At 62.8% G+C, this 20,246-nt stretch overlaps 1 protein-coding gene across 2 annotated transcripts; it reads right to left on the bottom strand.

Moving 5' to 3' along the window:
• Positions 1-3,943: 3,943 nt before the first annotated feature.
• On the bottom strand, positions 3,944-14,792 carry Tulp1 (TUB like protein 1). 2 transcript variants are annotated; one of them, XM_048347311.1, is made up of 14 exons: positions 14,746-14,792; positions 14,048-14,123; positions 13,620-13,702; positions 13,347-13,492; positions 12,570-12,701; positions 12,276-12,365; positions 12,077-12,202; positions 11,801-11,928; positions 9,372-9,542; positions 9,164-9,276; positions 7,778-7,892; positions 7,580-7,678; positions 5,721-5,892; positions 3,944-4,083 (listed from the first exon to the last, which is right to left on the bottom strand). In XM_048347311.1, the coding sequence occupies exons 1-14, from the start codon at positions 14,790-14,792 to the stop codon at positions 3,950-3,952; spliced, it is 1,632 nt and encodes a 543-aa protein (XP_048203268.1). In that variant the 3' UTR covers positions 3,944-3,949. The 2 variants fall into 2 exon arrangements, with proteins under 2 accessions (XP_048203268.1, XP_048203269.1); XM_048347312.1 differs by lacking the exon at positions 13,347-13,492 and having other exon boundaries at positions 13,624-13,702.
• Between the last annotated feature and the right edge of the window lie 5,454 nt (positions 14,793-20,246).

Here is a 20,246-nt window from a genome sequence, read left to right as displayed (position 1 = left end):
CCCCCCTCAAAATCCTCACAGCCACATGCAGTGGCACAGACACACGTCCGCACAGGCCCCTCCTGGATTTCTGTTTCCGGTCGCAGTGGCTCTTACACACATCTGTCGCCAAGTCTCACACAGCTTTTCTCCATGTGCATCCAGCCTTACCGTGGTCACACACACAGACTGCACCCCGACCCTCTCCCACACATCTACCCCAAACAGTGTCACCCCACACAACGTCCCCTCACACCGCCTCTCTCTCATCCAGTGTCACACACAGCTGTACTCGTTTCCCTCTACAACTTCCTGTCCTTCCAAGCCTGGCAGAGAGTCCAGGAAACAATCAGTACTCTAGGAAACGCCAGGGGCTGAGGCTTTGGGGAGGGGGGGAGGGGCATTCTCTGACCCAGGCTCCAGTGGGTTTGGGGACAGGCAGCACCCCTCTGGCAGCAGCTTCTGCTGTAGCAGCCCTTTGGGTCGGGCACACAGGGAGGGAAGGCAAGGTCAATGCCATGAGGACAGGGCTGAGGTGATCTGATGACTGCCCTCCCCCCTCAACTCTAACTAAGGCTCCTGGCATGGTCCTAGGGCTGCCCAGAGGTCTATATGGCCCCGGACCCTCAAGGCCACCCCTTAGGCCTTCTGCACCTGCCAGTCCCTAAAGAGCATCAGCCTTGGCTCCTCAAGGCTCCAAGGTCCCTTCTCCACCCCCACCCCTCACGCTGCGTCTTGAGGGGGTGGTGGCAGGGCTGCTAGCCTGTCCCAGTAATGTCCACACAGAGCCCCCAGAAGAGGGAGGCTAGCCAGTGGCCCCTGAACACCTTCCTTCCCACCACCCCACAGGCCCACCACTTCAGAGGACATGTACCCCTCCACCAGCCTCCCTGGCTGTATTCCCCAACCTTAGCTCTCCTCGCCCCCTAGGACTGTCCTCTCCCACCACCTTCTACCATTTGGGGCCACCCGCCCACCTCTCTGGGCCTCAACAGGTTCAGGCTCCATGATGAGAGGAAGGGGAGGAAGAAGAGGGGGCAGAGGAGGACACAGGGAGGCAGAGGCTCTGGGAGGGGCTCCAGCAAAGGTAAGGACATAGATGGTACAAGGTTCAGTTGGGAGCAGCCCTTGCTTCTTGAGCCCCTTTGTTGAGAGGTCTCCTGGTTTTTGTCTTATTTCTTCCAACAAGCACAGTGCATTGTGGTGGGCATGCCTCCGAGTGAGAGTGAACACAGAACTCAGAGATACTCATGTATGCACACACAGGCGCGCTCAAAGATCTGTCCTGCCAGCCACCGACCGCTCTGCTGCACCATTCCCAAATGCGCTACTTAGCATTCATTATGGTCCCCCTCCCGAGGGTCTAGGGTAGGCCCAAGGAGTCCTCCTGGCTCCCAGCCGCTCCTTGCTGTGGGGACAATTCATGAGCCCTCAAGTCACCCTCACCAGCCTGTCCGGGGTAATGCTTGTGTCCATCCCCACCCTCGTGGGTACTGCCGGGGGAGGGGCTCTTCCAAGGGAACCAGGAGTGAAGAGAGGGACCATGGTTCTAACTCGCCCACCTTTCAGGACCACCCTCCCAGCCCCAAGCTGTCCCCAGCACCCTGGCTCTCAGCACCGGAGCAGAACGGTGCGTGGGGAGCCCTAGGTAGAGGAGGCGCGATGGGCAGCCGCCCCTCCGAGTGGTGTCCAGGCCGCGCCACCCCCCCATCCCCTGTGCTGCGCTACAAGTCCAGGCCTGACAAGGCTCAGCTCCTACCTCGAGAGAGGTAGACCCGGGACGCCACCTCTGAAAAGCCCTCCCCAATGTCTCATTCCCCCAGGGGGCCCGGAAAGAATCTGAGCCTGAAATCTCGGTCCCTATCTAGGAAAGGTGTCGGCAGGTCTCCCTGACACTGCCCCAGGGCCTGGCTGGACTGGAAAACAGCTCCCGACCCGCGGCGCGGCCTCCCTTCCCAGGCAGGAATAAAGGACGTGACAGACAATGGCGGGGACCCGGGTGGGAAGGGGGGGGTCCGGCCACCCTCAAGTGCCTCAGCCAGGCACCCGACTCGGAGCCGCCCAGGCCCCAGCTCCAGCCGGGCTTCCCGAGCGGGGGCGCAGCGCTGGCAGCTCCGCGCCCCCACCCCACCGCAGACGGCAGGGGCGGAGGGCCGTCCCGGCCTCCCGGGGGACGCACACGCCGGGACACACGCGCGGACCCCCGGGGCGCCGTGACACCCCCGGGGTCCTCGGGCTCCGCGCGCGCGCGCGCCCCGCCGGGAGGCCGGGCCGAGGCCTGCGTGGAGCTGGGGCCCGGCGGGCTCCGGAGAGCACAGGCGCGGAGTCCAAAGGGCGGCGGGGCCCGGGACGGGGCGCCCCGGAGGCGAGCCGGGGTGGCCGGCCCTCGGCCCGCGCGGCCCCCCCCCCCCCCGAGCGCCGCCGCCGCCGAGGCGCGGGGCCCCGGCGGAGGCGAAGGCGCGGGGACCCTCGCTTCCCGGCCTCCGGGACCAGCCCGTCCGGGTCGCGGCGGGGCGGGGGGGGGGGGGAGCGGGGGGCGGGGCTTACCGGGAGACTTTCTCCCCGCTTCCCTCCAAACTCCTCGGCACCCCGACCCGGGGCCACCGCTCGGGCTGGACAATGGCTGGGGGACCCCGCGCCCCTCGAGTGTCGCGGCGGCACCACCCCGTCCACAGCCACCCGGCCACCACTCCCTAGCGAGGCCTCCTCCCGGCGGCGGCCGGGCTTACCTGGTCCGGGCTCGGGGGGGCGCTGCGCCGGCCCGGGGGAGCCGCGAGGGGGGCCGGGAAGGGGGGTCGTGGGGAGGGGGCTGGCCGGAATGCGGGCCGTGAGCCGGGCCGGAGCGGGAGGCGCCGGGCGCGGAGGAGGGAGCGAGCGGGACGGAAAGTTTGTGTTGAGGAGCCGGCGGGGGGTGGGGGCTGCGAGGGGCGGGGCCGGCCGGGGGCGGGGCCCGCGGCGGGGGGCGGGGCCCGCGGCGGGGGGCGGGGCCTCCCGGCGGGCCCCGGTGCTGCCCACCCTGCGGCCGGGCGACCCGCGTCCCACCGCCCCCCCCCCCCCGTCCCCGAGCCCCGGCGTCCCCTCCCGTGCGGTTCCCCGGGCCTCACTCGCTCCCGAAAACCCCCCGCTGGAATTTGGGGCTCCGGCCCCGGGGGGCGGGGGGTGGAGCTAAGGGGAGTTCCCGCCTGGGAGCCGAGCGTCCGTCGGCGGGTGTCGGGGGTCCCGGGTGCCGCGTCGCCAGGGCCCCGCGGGGCTCCCCACCCCTGCACCCGGGTCCCGGGCCTCCGAGGCGGAGCGCCCCCTCCCGCCCGAGAACCCGCCCCCCACTCCGCGGGCCCCAGACCCGGCTCCGCCCTGGCGGCGGCGCCCGCCCGGCCCGGACCCGGTTTGTCTGGTTCTCCCCGAGTGGCTTGTTTCTCGGATTTCTCCCCTTCTCCCTCTTCCTGGACGCCCTCCCCCTCGGCCCGGCTGGGGTCCCCGCGCGGGGCGCCTCGACCCCGCGTCCCCCCCGAGGTGGGGCCGGGAGCGCTCCCGGGCCTGGGCGGGAGCGGGGCGGAGGCTCCCCGTCCCGTCCCGGGACCCCGCCCGCCGCCGCGGCCCCCTCGCCAAGAACCACCGCCGCGCTCGGCCTGGGACGCGGCTTTATTGGGGATGTGGGAGCCCGGCCCGCTCCGCGCCCGCCCGGCCCGGCGTCCCGGGTCAGAGCCCCACCGACGGCTCCCGGACAGGAAGTGGGGGGAGGGGCCGCTCCGCCGCCAGATGCGCGGCTGCGACTCCAGATGTTCCCCATCTCCATCCCCGCCCCGGCCGGTGCCAGGCCCCGAGCGCAGGGCCCAGCGGGAGCCGCGAAGGGTCAGGCCCCCGGTCGGGAAGGAGCCCGCGGTGGGGTGAGGGCAGCGGGCGGGGGCCGGGGCCCTGCCTCCTCCTCCTCCTCCTCCTCCTGGGGCTCCGGGGGCGCCGAGGGTCGCCCAGGTCACTCGCAGGCCAGCTTCCCATCGAAACTGGAGAGGGCGATGGCGAAGGCCTGCAGCGCGCACAGCGGGTACCGGTAGTCCAGGGTGAAGGCGTCCTCGGCCACTCGGCCGAACTGCAGCACGATGTAGTCGGCTGTGGACACAAGCCGGTGGGCAGGGGCCAGACCTTGGAACCCCATCCTGGCAGACGACACCCCCAGCCCACAGAGGAGAGGGTCTCTTTTCTTTGCATTAGAGCCCCAACCCTAGCAGGCGTAGGCCCACCTCCCCCTTCCTGTCCCACCCAGCCTGCCCCACCTGTCCTGGGTCACTGGCAGCCTGGGGGCAGGGGCCCTGGCTTATCTGCGGCTGCCCCTGCCCCGGGCCATACCTCAGCTGGCCCTTAATCTAGCCCTGCGGGACTCCTCAAACTAACCCGCCCCGGAGCCTTCCCCTCTCAACTTCTCCTTCATGCTACTCCAGCCCCCAGTCCCACCACACACCCCTAGGTTCGATGCTTTGACTGGCCCCTGGGCCCCTTCCCTAGGCAGGGGCCCTGCGCAGCCCCGTCCTCGCGTAATCCATTCTGATCCCATTGTTCAGCCCCAAGTCACAACACCTCCCCTAGCACCGGGAGAGTCCGCGGGAACACTGCTAAATATACCTCCCAAACTCTGATCTGACAGCAGACCAAGCTCCGCCAGAAATGTGATCTGGGGAGCAATCCAAAGTCAGAGGACAGGTGACAAGGGGCCCATCTCTAGGGCACAGTGGGGGTTGGGGAAGGAAGGCTTGCTCAGTGTTGTCCTAGCCCTGTGAACCTGGAGTCTTTTCCACCATTCCCCCCCCCCCCCAAACTTTTTCACCCTAGCTTCTAACAGGGACAGTTTCACCTAATTCTGTTCCCGGTATATCTTGTTTCCCAAACTCCTCCTTTGACCTCGTTTAAGAAAAGATACTCAAATGTTTGATTAATATTTCCTGCTTCTGAAAAGGCAACCATTTTGAAGATGGGTAAGGTTCTGGCCTATCTCTACCTCTTGCTAGCTGCGTGACCTTGGGCAGGTTACTGAGCCTCTCTAGAAGCTAACGATACCTTCCTCCTAGGGTTGTTGAAAGGGCTTGACAATTTAGTCCCTAGTACAGTGCCTACCTCATAGAAAACACTGTCAGAGTCCTTGTTGGGGTAGTGAGGTTTGAACTCGGGACCTCTCTCTACCACTTGACCCATGCCCCCAGCCTCTGTGTCTGTTTTGCAAAAAACATGTTTTTCCTCTGCAAGTCTTGGTTACGGCTAGTGCTGTATAACTTGACCAAAGCTCCACTTCCTGCTTTTTGGTGGTTAGAGATAAGAATGTCACAGACTTTCTTGCCAGGGCTGGTTTTGAACTTCAGTCCTCAGATCTCAGCCTCCTAAAGATAGCTAGGATTACAGACCTGAGCCATCAGAGCCCGGCTTCTCAAAACAGAGACTTTGGGGGGCAGGGGCTGGCCTCTGAGCCTCAGCACCTTTGACCCCATCACGTTGGGCTCTTGGTGGCTGCTGGACCCCAGCAGCTCATCCCTCCTTCTGATACAATCTCACTTGCGATGTCCCAGATCTACCCCAGGGGGGTCAAGGCTGGACTGGGAATGTCTGGGAATGCAGAATGTGCTTCCAGAAGCAGAGTCAAGGCCCTTAGAGCACAGGAACCTTGCAGATGTCCCGGGATGCGGGCCTGGGCCACGCCTGAGTGAGGGCAGGGGTCAGGCGGAAGCAGGGAGCAGCTTGACCCGGGCCCTGACACTCACGGTCGTCAGCATGGACTATCTGGAAGTTCTTCACAGAGGCCTGGGTGACCCGGCCCTGGAAGTTAAGGGTGTAGGAGCCGCTGTCCTCATTCCAGACTGGTGGCTTGTTGTGCAGCTCGATGAGGCTCTCCAGAGTCTTGTTCTGCCATCGAACCAGCAGCCCATCACTGGCCTGGGAGGGCAGGACAGGGGAGGGGGCCAGGGGAGGACAGTTAGAGGTGGTCGAGCTAGCTGGACCAGAACATCCGTGCAGAACCTAAGTGTGCACTCCACCCGGGGCGTCAGCATCCTGGCACCCGAGGGTGCTAGGCGCTGGCTGCACATCTGTGAGGACGGGGCTTGTCTGCGGGGAGGAGTTCCAGAATGGAGAGCTGGAAAACAGAAAGGCGCACCTGAGACCCCACTGGGTGTCCAGGACCTGTGACTAGCCAAGAAGATGGACAGGAGGCCAAAGAGAGTGGCGTCGTTTGTGGGAGAAAGGGGCCGTAACTATAAGATGGTGCTGGTATGCTGCCCCGCTTCCAGTCACCTGCTCACGTTCCTGGCTTAGAGATCACCTCCTTCAAGGAGCCTTGCTGATCTCAGTGGCTCGGCTCCCATGATGCCTTGCTCCCCGCCTGCCCTTACAGTGATGGGATTAGATACAGGGTTGGCAGGAGCCGTATGGCTGTCTCATCTCCGGGCCTGGTGTCCCACACAATGGGGGGGGGGGCGGGTGAGGACTGGGTAAACTCATAGCACATGGAGTGTTATTCCGAGCAGTTCCTGCCATGGGCTCAGCACTCACCGGAGTATTTTAGGAACTCGCTGTGTGGCGTTTGGGTCTCAGGGGCCTGGCACAGTGTGTGTTTAATTAGTGACCGCAGAGTTGGGTGTTGTGGCTCATGCCCGTAATCCTAACTACTCAAAAGGTTGCGATTGGCAGGGGCGGGGGGGGGGGGGAACTACAGTGGGAGGCCAGCCAGGGCATCCAAGTCTTCTAGACTCTAGCTCCAAACTAATCAGCAAAAAGCAAGGCCGGAGGGCTGGGCGCAGGTGGCTCACGCCTGTAATCTTAGCTCCTCAGGGGGCTGAGATCTGAGATGGTGCTCACAGCCAACCCTGTCAGCAACGCCTGCGAGACTCTCATCTCCAATTAACCAGCAACGAACACTGAAGGGGCGCTGTGGCTCAGGTGGTAGAGGGCTAGCCTTGAGCACGGAAGGCCAGGGACAGCTCCCAGGCCCCGAGTTCAAGCCCCAGCACACACACACGGTTCCCCATAACCGTGCCCCCGGCTCAGCCTGGCCTCTGACAGTGAGTGGCACAGCCTTCAGGCAGGGGAGGCCGGTGAGCAGCTGCAAGGGTGTTAACGTTCCATCGTCAGAGAGCGGAGTGACATCAGTGTCCCGTGAGCACCTCATCCGTGTGAAGTCCTGGGCTCCCAGGCCTGCGGTGCTAAAGAGCAAAGCCCGGCACCTCCACCACAGCGCCCTGCCCTCCCCCCAACCTTTGCTTTAAAAAGATGTCAGATGGCTCCAGCTCAGAACCCTTCCCGCGGCTCTCAGAGCAAAAACCAGTTCCACAGGCCCTATCTGTCCATCCTCCTCCCCCTGACCTCACGTCCTCCAGCTGACGGCCACCTTGCTGAGCCGCAAAGCACCAGGTGCCCTTGGCCACAGGGCCTTTGCACTGGCTCCCCCTCGTCCCTTGGCTGCGAGGCCCCGAATGTAGGATTCGCTCTGGAAAGCTGCATTCCCTGACAGACTGGACTTCATTCTACAAGCTGCCCGAGTGGACGAGTACTGGGCTTTGGGGAAGCGGCATCTCCAGCCCCTCTTAAGGGGCCAGGGGGCGGGGTGGGGGGGTACAGAGCTCACGTTTCGGGGTCGGATGGGGACCCTCTCGTTGTCGGAGTTCATGCCCGGGATGATGACCGTCATGCGCCGGGGACCGCGGAAGCCCAGCACGTTGGTTTCCTGGGGGAGAGCTGCGGGTCAGGGTGCCCCTCCGCCCCGCGAGGCTGGGGGGGGGGGACGCGGGGAGGGAGAGGGAGGGGGACACGCGGCGGGGCTCACGTAGATCACAGCTGCCAGCTCCTGCCGCAGGCTGTCCGCGTCCGCGCCGCCCGCGCCCCGCTGCGGGTTCTGTCCGCTGTCATAGACCGTGAAGCGGTTCCCCAGAAGGTTGGACCTGCAGGCGGGGTGGGGCCGGGGCTGAGGGGACGCCCAGGCCTGCCCCTGACCCCCCCTTCCCCGTCGGCCACCCCAGGAAGGGGAGGGGGGCCTCAGCGCTGACCCCCTCACCTCCAGACGGAGCCCACTATGTAGCCTAGGCCGGGATTACGGGGATGCGCCACCCCACTTGGCCAGCAGGGCTCATCAAGAGGCCACATCTGGTAAAACATTCCCGTCCTGGCTCCCTCTTAGACTCAATCTTGAACTCACCACGTTCCCATCTATAAAATGGACGTAAGTCTTCCCCGCATTTGGATAAGAAAAGGGTTTAAAGGGTTCATATTAGTTTAAAACTACGTTTAGCCAGGCGCAGGTGGCTCGTGCCTGTCATCCTAGGCTGAGACCTGACGATTGTGGTTCAAAGCCAGCCCCGGCAGGAAAGTCTGTGAGACCCTTATCTCCAATTAATCATAGAAAACGTCAGAGGTGGAGCTGTGGCTCAAGTCCTGAGCAAAATGAAGCTCAGGGACAGCACCCAGGCCCAGAGTTCAAGCCCCAGCACTGGCACGCGCACACACACACACACACACACACACACACACACAACTATGTTTAATGGCAGAAGGGGTGGTAGTTTCCAAGAAGAAATGTACTCTGTCTGACTTATGTAACTGTGTATCACCTTTATAGTAATAAAAATTTAAAAACAACAACTATGTTTAGCTAGAGAACTAGGCTTAACGCATAGACAGATCCTCTATAACTTGGCTCAGCGGTAGAGTGCTTGCCTAGCATGCAGGAAGCCCTGGGTTCGATTCCTCAGCACCACATAAACAGAAAAAAGCCAGAAGTGGCGCTGTGGCTCAAGAGGTAGAGCGCTAGCCTTGAGTGAAAAAAAGCTGAGTTGACAATGCCCAGGCCCTGAGTTCAAGCCCTAGTACCAGCACCAAAAGAAAAAGGCCTGGTGCCCCCACCTCCTCTCAGGGAGCACGGGCTGGGACATTGGGGAGACCTCACTGACTCAGCCCACGGTGGCTCAGAGTCCCTCAGGAAATGTCAGGCAGCTGCTGTGCCCCAGGGGCTGGGGATGCTCACAGCCACGCCCGGTGGAGCTGAGCCCTGTTCCTGGCGGGTCCAGGCCTTCATGGAAACCCCCACCCGCAGCCCATCTGGGCCTGCTGACCATTTGAACAAGAACCCCAAGTCACCCATGCCCCGGGCTGGGAGCACGGGCCCCGCCACCCTGACCCCAGGCCCGGGATCCAGGCCCTGCCCGGGGACGCCCACCTCAACTTCCCCACGAAATTCTCCCCTCCTCGGGACAGGTTGGTGGGGTCGCTGGAGATGAGGTAATTGGCCGTCTTGCTCCGCTTCCGCTTCCTGCCCGCCAGCAGGAACACCTGGGGGAGGGACACGGACAGTTGGGAGGGGACAAGGAGGTGGGCACCCTGTGGGGACCCCTCCCCCCGCGATGCAACCCTCCCAGCACCCCCACCTTCTTCTGGGCGTCCAGGTGCAGGAAGTAGGAGGGGTACATGCCCCGGTCCATGCCCTTCTTGTCTCGGGTGAGGCGGCAGCGCACGGCGCGGCCCTGGGGCGCGGGCCGCAGCACGAACTCCCGGGGGTCGTCCACTTCCAGCGGCGGGGACGCGGCCCTCTCCGCCTTCTGGTGGACAGGGGACCCTTCAGCAGGGCCCAGGCGGGGCAGGCCAGACCACCCACTGCCCTAGAGGTCGGGTGACCTCTGCTCCCAGCTCAGCCCAGCATGGGGGCTCAGGAGGGGCCCAGCCTGCCTGGGGTTCTGGAGACAGACTGTGGGAGTTCAAATCCCGCTTCTACTACGAATATCTTTCATGGTGGAGTTTTCCTTTTTTTTTTTTTTTTGGCCTGGGGCTTGGACTCAGGGCCTGAGCACTGTCCCTGGCTTCTTTTTGCTCAAGGCTAGCACTCTGCCACTTGAGCCACAGCGCCCCTTCTGGCTTTTTCTATATATGTGGTGCTGAGGAATCGAACCCAGGGCTTCATGTATACGAGGCAGGCACTCTACCACTAGGCCACGTTCCCAGCCCTTCCGTCTTCTTTCATGTCAGATAAGCAAGGTACGAGAGTGTGGGCTTATGAACCTCGACGGGATCTTTTGTTAATTTGCTATTCCACCCTTGAAACAAGTCTCGCTCCATAGACCAGGCTGGCCTTGAATTTGGTAATCCTCCTGCTTCAGCCCCCCTAGTGCTGGGATTACAGGTGTGTACTACCACACCCAGCCTTTTCTTTGTGTGTGTGTGGGGGGGGGGGTGTCCTGGGGCCAGGAATTCAGGACATAGGCACTGTCCCTGACCTCCCCCCTCAAGGTTAGCAGTCTACCTCTAGAGCCACCCAATCTACCCTAGTTACCCCAACTCTGGCTTCAAGCATGTGAAACCTCCTGTCACAAAGGATCTTTGCGTTGGTCTCTGTGACCAACAGAAGCAATGGGGGCTCATTTCCAAAGCTGGGTCAGTAAGGACTCTAGGTTGGCTCTCTCTTGGGCTCTGGGGAAAGTTGGGGTGCCCAGGTCTTGCAAATACCCTACGGAGGGGTCACGAAGAAAGGGATGGGCCGCCAGACCACAGTGAGCCATCTTAGACAAGGACTGTCCATGCTGGCCAGGCTGCCCCCTCCTTGGTTTCTGGATCAGAAGCCGAGTGGGGGAAATGCACACTTGCTGAAGGGCTGCTGTGTGGGGAAGGGGCGTGACAGGGCGAACCCCAGGAGCCCGAGGAGGCGCGCTTTGTTCTTTGAGAAACTCCCCATGTTCTGGTTGCAGAAGCCCCTAGATGGTCTGGGGACGCCACAGTGGCCCTTCTGTCCTTTGTCCTTGTGTCCCTCCCTTGCAGGAGGGAGCCATGACTCAAAGCCCCGGCTCCCACCAGGGGGAGGTGCAGGACCGGCAGCCGGTGCGTGCTGCACCTGAGAACAACCGCAAGGCTGCCTGGAGCCCCGGGGAGCCCTGGTGGGTGCACGGTGGCCAGCGCTCTTGCCGCTGGCAGGTTTCCGCTGTGTGGAAGGGGACAGACAGCCATCGGCCCTTAGCCCGGGGCAAGTAACGACGCAGCCTCCTCCCGTCCCGGCTTCAGAGGAAAGTTGGGAAACAAGAGACTATGTTCGGAATGCCATGTGGAAAAAGCCAGAGCCATGCTCAAACACTCCCCCGGCTGGGAACTTCAAGGGCCTCCCCTGCGGAGGTCTGTTCTGCAATCGTGCCGTGTCCCCGCAGAGAACGCGCTGGCCTCGAGGGCCAGGCCTCGGCACCTGGTGATCTGGCCCCGTGAATCAGCCCCTGGAGCCCACACACCACAGAGCGCCCCGCGGCTCCCTCGGTGCTGCGCTAGAACCTTCACTCTCCTCCCCTGGACGGCGCGTCCCTGACCGGCTTCTCCCAGCCTCTGGGGGGGAACTTTTCTTTTCCCCTGGTGGTGGCATTTGAACTCAGGGCCCCAGCGCTGTCCCTGAGCTTTTTCAGCACAAAGCTATCGTGTTGCCACTTGGAGCCACAGCGCCACTCCGGCTTTTCTGATGGGTCACTGGAGATGCAGAGTCTGACGGACTTTCTTGCCCGGGCTGGCTTTGAACCGTCACGCTCAGCTCTCAGCCTGGTGAGTAGCTGCGATGACGGGTGTGAGCGAGCCACCGGTGCCCGGCTGCTGGGAACGGTTTGCACAACCAGCACAGCTCCTGGCCACGCTGCGCCCCCGGTGTGTGGCCAGCCGCTGTCCGTGGGCTGCGCCTCCCCGCGGGGCCGTGGCCGTCGGGGGCCCTTGAGTGGCCAGCCCGAGCCTGCTGCCCCCATCCTCCCGCCCTCCTGAACCTGGGGCCTGCTGTCTCCCCATCACAGAGGGGGCCCAGAATCCCACCGGCTCCGCCCCCCCCCCCCGCACCCCTAACCTTTTTGCCTTTTCCTTTTGCTTTGCCCTTCTGGTTGCTGTTCTTGGTCACCATAGCCGCCCCCTCCTCGTCCTCGTCCTCCTCCTCCTCCTCCTCCTTCTTGTCTTCTTCTGAGCCTTTGGGCGGGGCTGGGCATGGGGGGGGCTGGGAAGACCTCACCAAGCCCAGATGCCGGTGGCCCCCTCCCCTCGCTGTCCCCCCCCCACATTTGCTGACTCCCAAACCCACACTCTCCCCCCCCCGCAGACCCCCCCCCCAAAGCCACGGAACACCCACCTTTCTTCTTCTTGGGGAAGCGGGCAGCCTCAGCTGGGCTGCCTTCCCCAACCAGAAACATGGCAGCCGGGCTCTTCTTCCTCACCCCGCTGGGGCTCCCCTGGTCCTGGCCAGTCTCTTCAGACCCTGCCGGGTGGGTATGAAAAGTCATGACCTGCCCCCTCCCGGGGTCCCCCCCCCGACCCCTCCCCCAGCTCACCTTTCTTCTTCACCTTTTTCTTGGCCCCCTGCCCTGCCTCCTTCTTGGTGCGCAGTGCTTTCCTTGGGGGGTCTGGGCTTCCGGGGTCCCCTGCAAGTGAGAGGCTCAATGGGGGTCCTGGGACCTTTGCTAAACTCCCTGAGCAGGGGTAGGGGAGAGGAACACCAGGCTGTCAAAGAACACCACTGAAAAGAAGCTTCTGGAAAGCTGCTGGTGAGCTGAGCCTCAGGCCCTGCATGTGGGGGGGTGGTGGTTTAAGGTGGCCTGGGCTCTCCAGTGCCCCCCCCATCCCACCTTTCAAGCCTGGGGCCTTGGCCCTCCTCTCCTTCTCCTTGGGGGGCTTTTTGGGGGCCACAGGGCTTTTCTCTTTCTTTTCCTCCTCTTCCTCTTCCTCCTCATCCTGGTCGTCATCCTCTTCCTCCTCATCTGTGGATACAAATTCATCATCGTGGGACCCCATCCCGCAGGTTGCTGGCAATTCTGTGTGTGTGTGTGTGTGTGTGCGTGCGTGTTTGCATGCACACACACACACACACACACACCAGTGCTGGGGCTTGAACCCAGGGCCTGAGCACTGTCCCTGGCTTCTTTATGCTCAAGGCTAGCACTCTGCCACTTGAGCCACAGCGCCACTTCGGGCTTTTTCTGAGTAGTTAATGGAGGTCAGAGGCTCTGGGGCTTTCCTGCCTGGGTTGGCTCTGAACCCCATCCTCAGATCTCCGCCTCCTCCTGAGCAGCTAGGATTAGGGGCTCGAGCCACCTGCGCCCAGGTTAGGGAGCAGCCTTCTGACACAGGGCATGCAGTGAGCTGGGGTTTGGGGGGGCCTCCCCCTACCTCTCCCTAAGGCTTCCAGTCCCCTCTTTCTTGCCCCCCCCTTCCCCATCCTTGTCTTGCTGTTTGCCTCAGACCCTTCTGGGATCCGTTGGGGCTCCTAGCTGTACCTTGAGTCCAAACCCTCAACGGCTCTGTGCCTCAGTTTCTCCCGAGGGAAAATGGGAAGCGACGGAGATATGACCTCTTCAGGATGGCCTGGTGCCCGCCCCAGCTTCCCTCCTCCCGTCCTCCCTCACCTTCGAGGGCGTCGGGGGCCCGGGCTACCAGGAAGGTGTCGCGGGGGTCGCGCTTCTTGGCCCCGGGGTCCCGGAGGAACCTGCTGTACACGGTCTGTGCGCGCTCGCCGGGGGGCTCGCCGGGGGGCTCCTCGCGCGGCCTCCGCCTCGGCCCTGCGGGGCCCGGACAAGGGGTTCGGGGCCGGCGCATCCCCTCCTCTCCCGTCCCCTCGGGGCTCAGCGGCCCCCCTCCCCTGCCCTCCCCTCGGGGCTCCCGCGCCCGCCCCACCCAACCCACCTGCAGGCCTGCGGGGCTTGGGTCCCGCGGATCCGGGGGACGCGGGGGTCTCGGTCCTCTTCTTCCGGGGTCCGGGCCTCTGGGGGGACAGCGGGGTGGGGGCCCCTGAGCCCGGAGCCTCCGGGAATAACCGCGGATTAGAGGCGGGAGCTGCCGGCGGGGCGGGCGGCGGGGAGGATGGGCGGACCCGACCGGTGGGGGCGCCGTGCCCGAGCTCCCGCTGCGCCCGTCCCGCCCGGGCACGCGTGGGGTCCCGCCTGTCCCCCGGGCCCGCGTGGGGTCCCGGCACACGTGAGGTCGCGGTCACGCGTGGGTCCCCAGGCACGCACGGGGTCCCGGGCTTGCGTGGGTTCCCGCCTGTCCCCCCGGCCCGCGTGGGGCCCCGGGCACGCGTGGGGTCCGGCGGGCCGCGGGGTGGGGTTACCTGCGCGGGGTGGGGACTCGCCGTGGGCGCGGGGCGTCGCGGGGCCTCGGGGCTCAGGCCTCCGTCTTCCGGGCCGCTGCGGAGGGAGGAAGCGGCGGTCTCCCTCGGGCCTCCCCACCGGGCCGGGCAGATGGGGGCTCCGGGGCGGGGTGGGGGGCTCGGGGGTGGGGGGCTCGGGGGTGGGGGCTCCGGGGCGGGGTGGGGGAGGCTCGGGGGTGGGGGGCTCGGGGTGGGGGCTCCGCGGCGGGGTGGGGGGCTCGGGGGTGGGGGCTCCGGGGCGGGGTGGGGGAGGCTCGGGGGTGGGGGGCTCGGGGTGGGGGCTCCGGGGCGGGGTGGGGGGCTCGGGGGTGGGGGCTCCGGGGCGGGGTGGGGGAGGCTCGGGGGTGGGGGGCTCGGGGTGGGGGCTCCGGGGCGGGGTGGGGGGCTCGGGGGTGGGGGGCTCGGGGGTGGGGGCTCCGGGGCGGGGTGGGGGAGGCTCTGGGGTGGGGGTCTCGGGGATGGGGGCTTCGGGGGTTCGGGGCTCCGGGGCGGTGTGGGAGACTTGGGGATGGGGGCTCCAGGGCGAGGTGGGGGAGGCTCGGGGATGGGGGCTCCGGGGCGGGGTGGGGGAAGCTCGCGGGTGGGGGAGGCTCTGGGGTGGGGGCTGGGGCAGGGTGGGGAAGGCTCGGGGGCGGGGGTCTCGGGGCGGGGGCTCCCACCTGTCCGAGGCCCACACCTCCCGCAGGGTCTCGTCCTTCAGCGGCATGGCGCTGCTCTCCCTCCTCTCCGCACCCCTTCTCCAGCCGGCCGCCCCCTCCCTCCTCACCCCGCTAATCTCGGCTCAGCTCTCCCCACCCCCTTCCACCTGCTCCGTGGAGGGGGGCGGCCGGGCGCCAGGGGCGGGCTCCCCCGGGACCCCTCCTCCCTTCCTGGGGCACAGGACACCGGGTGGGGGGCAGGAGGGGAGCCCTGGGCTGATCCTGTGTAATCCCCCATCTCTCCTACCAGAAGACCGGGTGGGGCGTCCCACGCCTGTAATCCCGGCCCTGGGGAAGCAGGGGCCCGAGGATCACCGGTCACCCCACCCTAGCGAGCGGCTCAGGAGGCTGAACCCCGAGGGCTCCAAAGCCAGCCGGGCAGGACAGGCCGCGGCCCCTCAACTGCCCCCCACGAGGCTCACACGGTAGAGTGCCAGCCGGGAGCAAGTAAGACTCAAACACAGCTCCCGGGCCCCGAGTTCAAGTCCCCAGACCAGCACAAACAGAAAACCCCCAAACCCATCCAGGCGTCGGTGGCTCTCACCAGCTGGTTGTGCAGGAGGCTGAGATGTGTGGACCGCAGTTCGAATGCAGCCCTGGGGAGGAAAGTGCTTCAGGTGCTCAGCTCATCACAGGAGCGCCAACCTTGAGCACACGATTCAAAACGCTCAGGACAGCAACCAGGCCCCGAGTTCAAGACCCGCTTCCTCCTTCATCCCTGTGTCCCCAGCCCAGGGGCCTTTCCATCGCTGGGCCCCGCCCCCCCCCCCCCCCCCCGCAGAGGGGAGTCTGGGAGGCCAAGGATGGCAGGGGACTCCGGCTGTGCTAGGATGTGGGAGTGACAAAGGCGGCCAGTTGTGCTGGGTGCTGGGTGTTGAGTGCTAGGGACCCAGTGGCTCCTCACAGAATTTTGGGGGGAATCGGAACTGGCCTCTGAAGGGTGGGGCCTCCCCACAGGACCCCACTCTGGGGAGGGGCGCTTTCCTGCCCAGGAGTGCTCTCCCTCCCCCTGCCACAAGGCTGCTCTCCACCGAGGACAGTCGCAGCCTCAGTTTATCCAGAGAGGCGTGGGACGGGGTTCATCAGGGCGCCCCGCGGAGACGCTGGCCTCAGCCACACCCGAGCGGCCGCCACTCATGGGGCGGGGGGCGGGGGGGGGGCTGCCCTGGTCAAGCCAGGCTGGCCTTGCAGCACAAGCCTTTAACCCAGCAAAAAGCCAAGAATGAAGCTGTGCCTCAAGTGGTACAGTGCCAGCCTTGAGCAATAAAAGCTCAGGGGCAGCGCTCAGGCCCTGAGTCCAAGCCCCAGCCGAGCCCCCCACCCCCCTTGACAAATCCCAGCCAGCCAGCACAGGACGTCAGTGGGGCCCCTGGGGTTCAGCTCTGGCAGGAAGGGGACACCAGGGACGGCAGGGAACAGGACTGGCCAGTCTGCAGTACCGCCCAGCGGGGTCCCACACCCTCCCTCCCCCTCCGGAGCCTCCCGGCGCCCACAGTGAAAGCAGCGTCCAGCCAGGGCGGGGGGACCAGATGCCCCGTGGAGGCAGCTGGGGGTTCAGATCCGCCTTGGCCGTGTGACGTGGTGCCAGTCGCCGAGCCTCAGTGTCTCCTCTACCTGCCTCATGGCTGTGCCTTCGGGAGGGGTTGTGATACTGAGTCACCACCAGATGGCAGCACGAGTCTACTGGCCTGAGGCTCCGCCCTCCCCTCCCTTCCTTCCCCCTCCCCTCCCTCTCTCTGGGAGGGGGGGAAGAGAGCACCTAGGAAAGGAGCCTGTGGGTCCCCTGGGGTGGCAGAGGGGGGCAAGGGTTCACCATCCCTGAACCTCCCCTTCTGTGTCATCAGGGGATCTCAAAGTCAACGTTCCTGAGGACCAGGCTCTGGATTCAAACTTCCCAGGAAGCGGGTCTGGGGGTGGATGTACTTGAGGGCCCTCATCCCGCCTTTTGTTTCCAGAGAGGAACAGTGACCTGCCCAAGGCCACACAGCTCCCCATCCACTCTGTCCAGAGCCAGGCCACTCCCTGCCTCCACCCCACAACCCCAGTGGGAGGGTGCACAGCCCACTGGACCCGGCCGCAGCCGGGATGGTGGCAAACGGCATACAATGGAGCACTGTGTACAGTAGGAGGGTGCTAGGGGCCTGTGGCTCATGCGTGTAACCCCAGCTCCCCAGGAAGCTGAGAGCCAGCCGAGGCAGAAAAGTCCATGAGATTTCATCTGCAAAACAATCAGCAAAAAGCAAGGGCTAGAGGCATGGCTCCAGTAGTAGAGCATGGGTCGCACAAGCAAGAAAGGGAGTGAGAAGTACTGAGTGTAAACTCTGGTGCCAGCAAAGAGGAAAAACATAAGACAGAATATATGTTATTGTGAGGTGCCAGTAGTTCAACGCCTGTCATCCTAGCCATTCAGGAGGCTGAGATCTGAGGACTGCAGTTCGGAGCCAACCCAGGTAGGAAAGACTGTGAGATCATCTCTGAATCATCCAAAAGCTGGAAGTAGAGCTGTTGTGGCTCCAGTGGTAGAGGGCAGACGGCAGCCTTGAGTGAAAAAGCTAGAGGACAGCGCACAGGCCCCTGAGTTCGGGCCCCAGCACAGGCACACGCAGGAATCTGCTTTCGATAATCAGCTGCTGGAGGACAGAGGCCGGATTAGGAACGCATCGGCGGAGGGCAAAGGCTGGGGTGTAAAGGCGTCGCACTGTGCCCTGCGGCCGTCAGCAGAAGGACGTGTGCGGTGCAGCGGGCGGTCTCCGCAGCCCTTGGAGGACGACAGCCCCGGTCTGACCCACTGAACCCCGCCCAGATCACAGGAAGTTTTGGTGACACACAGCTCAGCCTCTGGACATGAATGAACGTAACTCAGTCATTCACGACTGGCCAGCTCCACGTCCACAGACCCCAGCCCGACCTCGAGGTCTGAGGACGACAGCAGCTCCTGCCCACCCTCCTTATTTGCAAGGTGCACTTTGTTTTCTCTCTGCTTTGCCTCCCTCCACAAGCCTGCTCCGCTGGTCTCTGTCCAGCCTGGCTTCTTTCCTCAGCCAGATCTGGTGACTTGAATCCAGTAAAGCAACGGCTAGGTTTGCTATTGAAAGAGAAAATGGCTCTGCTTCGGTTTCCCCTGATGTAGCATAAGTTCCAGGTACTTTGTGTGTTGTGTGTGTACCAGGACTAGGGCTTGAGCTCAGATCCTCAGGCTGACTTTGAACTACCACCATCCTCAGATCTCAGCTTCCAGAGTAGCGAGAATGACAGGTGTGAGCCAAAGGCACTCATCTTGAACTGATTAAAAGAATCCCTTCAGGGTACTGAGTGGTATTTCTGGATCACGTGGCACTGGGCTCCACCCCTAGTGGTGAAGACTTGAGCACCTGGGTGTTTTGGCTCCCGCACTGCCGGGCCACGGCCACGCCCTCCCCCATCACCTGAAACTGCTCCACCCACACGGCGACCGCGCCCCCTCCCACCGTCCCCAACCACACCCCCCCATGACCTGGTTGGGACTTCCTGCCGTCCATCCCACCTGTTCCAGCCCCTTAATAAAGGCCCCTCCTTCTCCTGTGGGAAAATTCATTTCTCCCCACGCTGCCTCTACCTCCTCCCTCCCCCCTGCCGTCCTCTGCTCAGTCACCGAGTTTTAAGTCTCTGGCTACAGCAAGTTGTTGTCTGGGACAGTTGAGGGGTGGGGCCGGGGGCCCTGTCAGCCCAGAGAGCAGCACCCCGAACCCCACTGCTAGACTCCAGGGATGGAGTAAAGAAATGGAGGGAGGAGATGGGCACCAATGGTGTTGGAGTGTCGGGAGCCCGCTGTGGTCCAGGGCTGGTTTACTGGGGACCCCGTTCTTGGGGACCTCATTTTCTATGCGGTGGGCTGAGGTGACCTGGAAACAGTGTGCTATCTCTGAGCTTTTTTGCTCAAGGCTAGCGCTCCACCACTTGAGCCACAGCTCCGCTTCCAGCCTTTTGGTGGTTTATTAGAGATAAGGGTCTCATGGACTTTTCCTGCCTAGGCTGGCTTTGAACTTTGATCCTTGGATCTCAGCCTCCTGAGTAGCTAGGATTGCAGGCGTGAGCCACCGGCAAGCCAGCCATAAATGGATAATTGCAATGCATGAGTCAGAGTTGCTTTCAATCAGTTGAAACAGATCTGAGTATTATGGTGCCCCTCCCCTAAGCGTGCTACACCTCAGAAGCCTGATGGAAGTGGTTGTTTTCTTTTCCCTTAAAACTTTTATGTGAAGCTGGGTACCAGTGGGTGGCTCACACCTGTAATCCTAGCATCTCAGGAGGCTGAGATCTAAGGATCATGGTTCAAAGCCAGCCCAGGAGGAAAAGTACATGAGACTCTTAACTCTAGTTAACCACAAAAAAACTGGAAGTAGGGCTGGGAATATGGCCTAGTAGTAGAGTGCTTGCTTCCTATACATGAAGCCCTGGGTTTGATTCCTCAGCACCACATATACAGAAAAAGCTAGAAGGGGTGCTGTGGCTCAAATGGTAGAGTGCTAGCCTTGAGCAAAAAGAAGCCAGGGACAGTGCTCAGGCCCTGAGTTCAAGGCCCAGGACCAGCAAAATAATAAATAAATAAATAAATAAAAATCCCACGTGTGGAATTAGTTTTTAATCACTGCTTTTTCATAAAGTGTGGTATATTATTTGTACATTCTTTTTGCTTATTTAACTTAGTATCTTCCTAATCTCTTTTTTCCCCTCCATTCTGGGGCTTGAACTCAGGGCCTGGGCACTGTCCCTAAGTCTCTTTGTGCTTAAGGCTAGTGCTTTACCACTTGAGCCACAATGCTGCTTCTGGCTTTTTCTATATATGTGGTACTGAGGAATCAAACCTAGGGCTTCATGCGTGCTAGGCAAGCACTCTACCACTAGGCCGCATTCCCAGCCCACTTCCAACCTTTTCTGAGTAGTTTACTGGAGATAATAGTCTCAGTGACTTCCCTGCTTGGGTTGGCTTTGAACCGGGATCCTCAGATCTCAGCTTGCTGAGTAACTAGGATTATAAGCGTGAGCCTCCAGCACCCAGCTGGCCTTGAACTCAGGATCCTCCTACTTCCTCAGTGTTGAGATTACATGCACACCACACTCAGCTCACCTTTATTAAAGTCTATTTTTGCCACCTATGACATAGAATGCTTATGCAACTAAATACGTCTACCTTTTCTCTTTACTTTCTGGTTTCCTGGTCTCGGTTTGAAAGATCTTCCAGAGGAAAAGAATAAAAATAATATATTTTCTGAATATTATTTACATCTGTAAAGAGAGAGGGTGGGGGAGACGGCTGGGTCAGAAGAACTTAACCAAAGGAAACCCCCTCTCGCCCGTCTGCAGCTCTGACGTTCATACGGCAGATCTATAATGAAGCTACTTTTTTTTGGTGCGGATCCTGGGGCTTGAACTCAGGGCCTGGGTGCTGTCCCTAAGAGTTCTTTTTGGGGGTGGGGGGGGGG

The sequence above is a fragment of the Perognathus longimembris genome, chromosome 6 (genome assembly GCF_023159225.1).
Source record: "Perognathus longimembris pacificus isolate PPM17 chromosome 6, ASM2315922v1, whole genome shotgun sequence".
Classification (NCBI taxonomy): domain Eukaryota; kingdom Metazoa; phylum Chordata; class Mammalia; order Rodentia; family Heteromyidae; genus Perognathus; species Perognathus longimembris.
This window is presented reverse-complemented; position numbering and strand designations above follow the sequence as displayed.